The following is a 9,694-nucleotide window of genomic DNA, read 5'->3' on the forward strand; positions in this document are numbered from 1 at the left end:
TCCCTAAAGTAACACTCGGCATTCATTTTATTAGTAAGCTATTTTTTAATAGCAGCACATATTATTTTCCTTACTCTTATTTTTGACCTTTGTGTGAATCTACATGCTCCCATTTTCCACAATGACACCCAAATCTTCCCCTCTGTGGGACAATAAAGAATATTTATTTTCTATTCATTCAGGCTTAGCTGGCCAGTATGAAGGATTAACTAGTATTCAATAGTTTTCCCACAACAAACTGGACATTTGTCTGCAGAAATCCTTTAAATGTAAAACTATAAAGCCCATGGACCAAAGACTTTTCAGCCATGAGGAACCTGAATGACAAAACCAGCAACTTGTGGGCATTTATAACTCCAGCAGCAAAGATGCACATTTGGTAGTTAAACAGTTAAAGGTGGAACTGCGAGGCTATTCTTAGATCCTGGTCTGACAGTCACTGACATGTTAAAGGACGAGCCGGGGAACATGTTGGCATGCTGCCCACAAACATTAAGAGGTATGAAGTCAGACCAGATGAAACATTCCTGACAGAAAACAAAGAGCTGGAGGGAAACCAGGTCTCCAGGTCTGCTTCCAAAAACTGGAATTATCACATCAGGAATCTGTCAATTAGTCCTGGGAGAAACAAAAGACTGAGAAATTAAAAAAGGACTGAGTGAGGATGTGATTTTGATCAGCTGAGATCAGCGATGGCGTCTATGGAGGAAGGATCTGTGGCTACGCTGGTTTGTGCATATGGGACGCAGCCGTCTGCACCGAGGCAGCGCTGCAGTTCACTTCCTCCAACAGTGAAGAAAAAAGTTGGAATGCACCAAACGCAGCACCCAAGAGCGTCACCATGGATACGTAGACGGCTCATCGGGCCGGTCACAGCATCCGCCATATTGAATGTGGCATGTCTGCCAGTAAGCCAGTACAAGTAAATGGACCAAACTTCATGAGGCACAAAGTATTTTAAGCAAATGCCTGTTATTGACACGTTCTGTCAAATCAAAGAAAACTAAAGACATTTTTAAAGCCCAGAACCAGACAAAGCGCAGCCCGAAGACCCTTATGATGCACAACAACCTTGGATCTGGCGTTTCCTCGGCCGTACGCGGGTCACCGGGGCCCCACTCTGGAGCCCGGCCTGGAGGTGGGGCACGATGGCGAGCACCTGGTGGCCGGGCTTTTACCCACGGAGCCCGGCCGGGCTCAGCCCAAAGAGGAGACGTGGGTCCCCCTTCCAATGGGCTCACCACCTGTCCGAGGGGCCAAAGGGGTCGGGTGCAGTGTGCTATGGGCGGCAGCCAAGGGAGGGGACCCTGGCGGTCTGATCCTCGGCTGCAGAAGCTCTTCGGTCGTGGAACGTCACCTCTCTGGTGGGGAAGGAGCCGGAGCTAGTGTGCGAGGCTGAGAGGTTCCGGCTAGAAATAGTCGGTCTCACCTCGACGCATGGCTCTGGTTCTGGAACCAGTCTCCTTGAGAGGGGCTGGACGTACTTTCACTCTGGAGTTGCCCACGGTGAGAGGCGCCGGGCTGGAGTGGGCATACTTGTTGCCCCCCATTTGGGCGCCTGTACGTTGGGGTTCACCCCGGTGAACGAGAGGGTGGCCTCCCTCCGCCTACGGGTGGGGGGACGGGTTCTGACTGTTGTTTGTGCTTACGGGCCAAACAGCAGTTCAGATTACCCACCCTTCTTGGAGTCCTTAGAGGGGGTACTGGAGAGTGCCCCTCCTGGGGACTCCCTTGTTCTACTGGGGGACTTCAACGCTCACGTGGGCAATGACAGTGAGACCTGGAGGGGCGTGGTTGGGAGGAACGGCCCCCCCGATCTGAACCCAAGCGGTGTTCTGTTGTTGGACTTCTGTGCTCGTCACGGATTGTCCATCACGAACACCATGTTCAGGCATAAGGGCGTCCATATGTGTACTTGGCACCAGGACACCGTAGGCCGCAGATCGATGATCGATTTTGTCATCGTCTCATCGGATTTGCGGCCGTATGTCTTGGACACTCGGGTGAAGAGAGGTGCGGAGCTGTCCACTGACCACTACCTGGTGACGAGTTGGCTCCGGTGGTGGGGGAGGAAGCCGGTCAGACCTGGCAGGCCCAAACGTGTAGTGAGGGTCTGCTGGGAACGTCTGGCGGAGTCCCCTGTGAGACGGAGCTTCAACTCTCATCTCCGGCAGAACTTCGAACACGTTCCGGGGAAGGTGGGGGACATTGAGCCTGAGTGCACTCTCCAGTCTCTGGGGACGAGGTCGCCGAGGTGGTCAAAAAGCTCCTCGGTGGCAGGGCCCCGGGGGTGGCAGGGCCCTGGGGGTGGATGAGGCTCCTAGGGTGGCAGGGCCCCGGGGGTGGATGAGGCTCCTAGGGTGGCAGGGCCCCGGGGGTGGATGAGATCCGCCCGGAGTTCCTTAAGGCTCTGGATGTTGCGGGGTTGTGTTGGCTCACGCGACTCTGCAATATCGCATGGACATCGGGGACAGTTCCCCTGGATTGGCAGACTGGGGTGGTGGTCCCCCTGTTTAAAAAGGAGGACCGCAGGGTGTGCTCCAATTTTATCTGAATTACAATAGTAACTATACAGACCTGCCAATCCCAAAGCTGTAAAAACTCCTTAAATTCTTTAACTGTTTTCCTGAAACTCTGTCTTTCCTCTGTTTGGTTATTATACTTTATATTGTTTTTAGTTCTTGTAACCCCTGGCATTTTTTCTTTTCTTTGACATTTTGATGCAATAAAAAAAAAACGCAGAGTGGAAGAGGAGCAACGATTCCAACCAGCAACAATAGCAACCAGCAACAATAGCAACCAGCAACGATAGCAACCAGCAACGATGGCAACCAGCAACGATGGCAACCAGCAACGATGGCAACCAGCAACGATTCCAACCAGCAACGATTCCAACCAGCAACGATAGCAACCGGCAACGATTCCAACCAGCAACGATTCCAACCAGCAACGCTCCGTAGGAAAGTGAGCAGGAAGTTGCTCCACTTTATGTGGTCCGGACTGAGACGTGCACAAAGTTCCTCCCCTCTGTGTTTAATCAGGGATATTTCTGCACAGTAAACAATCATAAACCCGACATTCACTTATGTCACGAAGGAACACTTAAAGCTGCAGTACGTAACTTTTACCAAAATATAATTTTCCTAATTTATTAAAGCTTTCACTGCACCTTGATAGTCTGAGACAAATAATCTGTCAATCTCCTTTACCTGCTCCCAGAGCTACTATTGCGTTCTGAAAAAATGCAACCAAACAACCAATCAGAGCCAGGAGGAGGGTCTTACTGCTGTCGATCATCCACATGCACACTGCTAATGGTGGAAAAACAACTTGGCTTTACAGAAAAACTGTTTAGCTGCCGTCATCCGTGGCCATGCTAACTAGCCTTAGCATCTGGCTCAGCAAAGACCAAACAGGGACGATTTCAGAGAATAATTTCAACCTTAAACGTTTAGTTTTGACGGCATGGTTTTACGTCAGACTAGTTTTACCTGTCAGAGTTAGTAATTTTGGATGAGCGCGAAGGTTTGCTGAGGATCAAGCCAGCAGTTAAAATCACCTCCGATAGAAGTGGACAGATCAGGAAGTGACTGGAAAACATGCTTAAAAAAGTGCTCATTATCACAGTTAGGAGCATATGTAACAGAGTTACAAATGTACTTTTCTTTAAATTATAATTTCTAATTAATTTTATATTGAGAATTGTGAATTTTATCTTATTTAGTTGTTGTTATTTGTTGTTTTTGCCTGCGGGGGTCGCCTTTCTGCACTCTGCCTGGTTTGTGTCTCCTGGGCTTCCGTAGCTCGGTCCAGCCCTCATAGCGTCTCGGCTTCCCGCTTTTCCCTCACAGCTTTGTTCCGCGCTGCTGTGGGCTGGAGTGCAAGGAGGTTTGAAGAGGAGGTTGATTATTGGTTTTACTCTCCTCCAGAATAAAGGATTTCATCGGAACCTGATTGACCACTGGAGACTCGTTAATACCAACCGTTACACATATATATTGGCCAATATGCCACTGGGATATTGTAAATGGTACCAGTAATAATAACGTATCTACCACAAGAATCAGAAATGGTTTGAGAGAACATAAGGGACGGATTTACTGATAATAGATAATTATCATGTTAGTGTTAAAATGATAACTGGACTAATCCAGCTGCGTTTCAGCTCCACCTGGTCCCCGTCCGTCCTTAAGGTGTGTCTCTTGAAGGAACTATGTTCTCCCAAACGTTGCATATGATGTAGTACCTTCCTACGCTTTACAGGATTGTTGAGCCCCCTGCAGCTGGTGAAGCGGGGCCCTCGTCCTCCCGCTGTAGCTGGTGTCAAGTGAAGATCGGCCATAGGTCAGAGTTTACTCTATGGTCAGAAAAGAGACATACACAGACAAAAGGACAAAAAGAACAAAGTAACAAACACAAACACACCCTGTAAACCAAAGACCTCCCTAAACCACTCGTCCTGCAGCTCCATCTTCCAACCACTTCCTGTCGTCGTCGTCTTCGTGGTTTGGGTCGGTGGCAACATCCGATTGTTGAGAGAAGTGTTTCCATCGCAGTTCTGCAAATGAAATCACCTTGAATCCGACCAAAGACGCCATCTCATCTTGGCGCCAACGCTTCTAATAAAGAACAAGAATTGTTTTGGAAACGGTGTTTCCATGGAGATAATTAATGATGTTTTCAAAATGTCCAACTGGGTAAATCTGATCAATGGAAACGCAGCTAGAAACCTGACACACACACACACACACACACACACACACACACACACACACACACACACACACACGCAGACACACACACACACACACACACACACACAGCTGTGTGTAACACAGACCCAACAGTCAGTTCTGGTCTGGACTCCTGGTGGCGTTGAGCTGCTAAAGCAGGAATGTGGAGCTGACTGAGCAGCCGTCTCCTGCTGAATGGAGTTTTGTCCTTTGGTTTCTTTTGTTTGTCTTGTGATAAAAGTTAGCAGAGAGAAAACCTGCAGCTGCCTTGGTGTCTGTTCTGCTGTGGGATTTTCCCACAGTGGAGACAAACTGGATGTTTTACACCAAGTTGTGCAACAGGAAGTTTCTGGTACTTTCCTCTATCGTCACCTCGTGGGTAATTATTGTTTTTATTTCCTGCAATGAATTTACGGCCAGTGGGAGCAACATTTCAGCATGTCACAAATACCTTCTAAACAATAAGTTCTGGTCAGACGTGTGTCTGGAATGAAAGATGTTTTTATCTGGGATTCTACAAAAAACACAAGAAAAAATATTATTTTAATTAACTGGATGAAACTGAGACGTTACATTTGATCAATTATTGCAATGAAATAATTCTACCTTTTGGTTTATTGTTTGTAATGAACATTTGGTTTTTTACAATATTGAAACATGAACCTGTAAAATCAATAAAGCCGTTGGAGACTTTGAGCTCAGGTATTTCCATCCCTTCCTCTCCATAAACACTCAGCATGAATCTCCAGCGGACATGACTCAGAGGTTTGGCTCAAACAAAACTACAAATAAAGCACAAGTCAGGTTTGTTGTAAAGTACATATTTAAAAAGAACCACTTCTGAACGTCATATGTAAAATAGAATCTCAGCAGCCAGGGGCGGATCTACTGGGGAGGCAGTTTCCACCCCAAACCAGAGCCTCACCACCCCTGTTGCCACCTCAGCTGGCGACTATGAATTCAATAAATAGTTATGGCAAATCGGACATTAAGCGCATGAATCTCTTTTTTCCGACAACATTGAATGCAACCTGACTCCTACTGCTGAGTGGCGGGAAGCGCGTGAGAAGGACAGAGCGCGAGGCAGCAGCATTGATAGGATGGATATGTTACTGGACATTATGTGATTTATGTAAGTCACACATGATGCGCCATTTCTGTCCATTGAGTCAGGAATATCGGTGGTCAGGAAACTACTTCAACCATAGATAATGATAACAAGGGCTTCAGATTTAACAGGTGAGAAAAAAGTTTTAACTTAAAGAAAACATTGAACAAGTGAGCAGTGGGTCAGTTATGCTAGGCTAACATTGATAGCTTTAGCATGTGCTGCGCAGTTCGGTGTGTTTTGGTTCCGTTGGCACTAAAACGGGTCAACCCGCCACCACGTCATCAGGAGCAGCTGGTTATTAAATCAGCTGATCAACCGCCGCTGTGCTCAGGCGGAAACTTATTAATAATCCAAATATAGACATTAAGCCTGACGGCATAATGTAACAGACTGGATGTTCTGTTTTAGTGTTTCTGCTGCTTTTTGTGTAGAAATGTTTGTTTTTTGGTGCTGATTCCCCTGATCGGTTTTCTCTGCTCTGTGCTCATTGAGCTGCTGTCTGTCGGTCGCCATGGCAACGGGTCCGTAAAGCGACACACAGCGAGAAAAGGCAGAATAAACGTGTTTGGTTCTTCACCTGTTTATCAGCTTTATTACCTTTATTGTGGCGCCACTGCAGCCGCTGCAATTCATAAGTTAAACAAACGACAAAAACTGAACTAATCATCAAACTACAGCTCCTACAGCATATTTAAAATAAAACGATTGACCAATATAAGTAGATATTCACCCTTTCTTGCATCTCGACAGAACTAACAGAAACTAAACTGTTTATAGATTTATATCATGGAGAATTTATCAAACATCAGTTTTCTCCTCTTTATTTTAAGTCGTATTTAATAGATATATCTGATAAATGATGGAGCCACTAATATTTTTGTGACAGATTTCTGTTGGTTCTGTATAAAATGGTTTTCTGGACATAACTCAATGAATCACATAGTCACTAGGCGCTGTCTAATCCAGTAATACATATTAATTAGCAGGAGTATGAAAGATGTGAAAATAATTAACTACATTAAGAAATTGTATTTAAGCCTCGGTGCTACATGAAGCTCATTTTGAAACAATGCAAGTTAAAAACAATATTTCGTATTGTTTTTAATACGAAATATTAAAAACTATATATATATATATATATATATATATATATATATATATATATATATATATATATATAATATAATATATATATATGTGTGTATATATATATATATATATATATATATATATATATATATATATATATATACACACACACATATATATATATATATGTGCCACCCCTGAAAAAGTCCCTGCCACCCCATAAATATTTTTCTAGATCCGCCCCTGTCAGCAGTTAAAGTGTAACATTGACCTACATCAGACATGACGTGTCAAGGCTCCGCCCCTCCAAGACTCACCTGAGGTTTTCCTGTAATCACACGTCCTTCCTCCTTGACTTGGACATGAAAAACATCCAGCAAGCCTCTGTCAGGTTAAACTGCCACGATCTGCTGAGAGATCAGAGCTTAGCAGCAACTTTGGATACAGAGCAAATAGTTAGTTTCCAAGGAAGCCAGAAGAAATGCCTCCAAAATCTCTGGACTTGTTTTGCCCCATCTGCAAGGACATCTTCAAGGATCCTGTAGATTTGCTCTGCAGCCACAGCTTCTGCAGAGAGTGTCTGAATAAATGGTGGAAGGACAAAATAACCCCAGACTGTCCGATCTGCAGGAGAATATCGGGAAGAGACCTTCGAACCAACTCTGAGTTGGAAGCGATAGTCCGGCTGATGGCAGGTGAGGAGCCTGTTTGTCTCCCCACAGGTGGAGGCGTCAGACACAAACTCCAAGCTGTGAATGAAGCAGCTCAGGGTCAGAGAAATGAGCTGAGAAAGGCCCTGAGGCCGCTGCTGGACAAACTGAAGGTGTTCAAAGAAGAGAAGGGAAACCTGGATCAGACAGCTGGATACATTAAGCTCCAGGCCCAGCAAACCGAGGGACGGATCAAGGAGCAGTTCAGGAAGCTCCATCTGTTTCTCCACCAGGAGGAAGACGCCAGGATTGCTGCTCTGAGGACAGAAGAAAGCAAGAAGACTCAGAAGTTCAGCCTAAAGATCGATGCCCTGAGCAGAGAGATCGCTGCTCTTTCACGGACAATAAGAGACACAGAGGGACTGATGAAGGCTGAGGATGCCGTAATGCTGCAGAGCTTTAGGACTGCTGCAGAAACCATCCAACAGCGCCTCCTGCTGGACAGTCCTCAGCCTGTCTCTGGAGCCCTGATAGATGTGGCCAAACACCTGGGCAACCTGAGCTTCAATATCTGGAACAAGATGAAGCATCTGGTGTCCTACACTCCTGTGGTTCTGGATCCAAACAGCGCGAACTTTGAGCTCATCCTGTCTGAAGACCTGACCAGCGTGAGATGCGGCCAGAAGCAGAACATTCCCGACAACCCGGAGAGGTTTGACTTCTTCCGCATCGTCCTGGGCTCGGAGGGCTTCATGACGGGAACCTACAGCTGGGACGTCGAGGTTGGAGACAACACAGACTGGTTTGTGGGAGTCGCCTCGCAGGACGTCCAGAGGAAAGGAATTCATCCGACTCGTCTGTGGAGAATCGGCTGCATTGACGGTCAGTACGTGGCCCGGGCCCTGTCGGAACCGTCCACGGTTCTGCCGGTGAGCAGACGGCTCAGCAGGATCAAAATCATTCTGGACTGGAACAGAGGGAAGCTGGTGTTCCTCGACCTCGACACCAACAGCGTCATTCACACCTTCACTTATTCCTTCACTGAGAAGCTGTTCCCTTACTTTAACTCTGCGCATGCGTCCCCGTTGAAGCTGATACCCGAAAACGTGTCTCTGAGGTTGAGTTAACCAGACAGGACAGCTGCTTTAAGTGCAATGATGCTAAAACAGAAGAACAAAAGGGATACAACTCTCTGATTTTATTAAAAATGCTTTTACTTTGTTTTCTCCTAACATTTCAACCACGTTTTATTTTACTGTATAGACTGAAGTATCTTCATGTGGACAGTTTAGTGACTCAAACTGAAATAAAGCTGTTGATTAATTAAACATGTGTGAAAAGTGTCTTTATTTGAAGTGAATCATGAAGTGATGGAGGAATCATGTTCTGAAGACAATGAAAGCTTGTCCTCCATTTTAGCTTCAGGTTCGGTCCAACCTGACTCACTAAATGTACTGAGTAGAACCCGACATATCATTTCATTCATTTCAACCCTCTCCCGTCTTCCAGCGCCTTCCGGCTCCGTCTGGCTGCTTGTTGTATCTGCAGGGTGAGTCAGGGTGAAAGGATCAGCTCCGGCTGAAACGGTCCGTTCCTGTGTTTAGTCTGTAACACAATGTTTTCTTTAGTTTTCTGTTCTGTGCAGCTCCAGGCTTTGAAAGGTTCAGGAGCCTCTGAAGCAAATTCTCTTCAGCTCCCGGTCAGCTGCAGGCTTTCAGCCTCCATCTCAGATTTGATACTCAGAAAGGATTTTATTTATGCGTGAAGTTGAAAGTGTTGCACTTATCCACCTTTCTACTGCAAATGTTTTATTACACCGAAAATAAGATGAACTAACTTACAGCGACCGCAGAGCTAATTATCACTAAGTGGATCTTTAATATTCATAAATGACCATTTCCACTGGCTTTGAGAGGCGTGTAAAAGTATTCACACCCCTTGACCTTTCCCATGTATTGTCACATTACAACCACAAACATACATATATATTCAGGCATGTGCAGAGGGGGGGTGCTGGGGGCTTGAACACCTGCCCTTTTAGCTCCTTGCCCTTTTGGTCAAATTTTTTTTGGGGGGTATTATTATTTCCTAAGCCCTCTTCTGACACATAA

General features: G+C 45.9%; 1 protein-coding gene across 1 annotated transcript; it reads left to right on the forward strand.

Annotated features, from left to right (window-relative positions):
- Window positions 1–7,266: 7,266 nt before the first annotated feature.
- On the forward strand, window positions 7,267–8,907 carry LOC145551592 (E3 ubiquitin-protein ligase TRIM39-like). The gene has a single exon (XM_081606724.1). It carries the CDS (start codon window positions 7,415–7,417, stop codon window positions 8,708–8,710), a length of 1,296 nt encoding a protein of 431 aa, XP_081462850.1. The 5' UTR covers window positions 7,267–7,414; the 3' UTR covers window positions 8,711–8,907.
- The last annotated feature ends 787 nt before the right edge of the window (window positions 8,908–9,694 follow it).

Source organism: Poecilia reticulata, chromosome 5 (genome assembly GCF_904066995.2).
Source record: "Poecilia reticulata chromosome 5, P_reticulata-male-v2, whole genome shotgun sequence".
Taxonomy (NCBI): domain Eukaryota; kingdom Metazoa; phylum Chordata; class Actinopteri; order Cyprinodontiformes; family Poeciliidae; genus Poecilia; species Poecilia reticulata.

What these genes read in the sequence shown, in the direction of transcription:
- LOC145551592 (XM_081606724.1), top strand. Translation starts at nt 7,415, where the DNA reads ATGCCTCCAAAATCTCTGGACTTGTTTTGCCCCATCTGCAAGGACATC.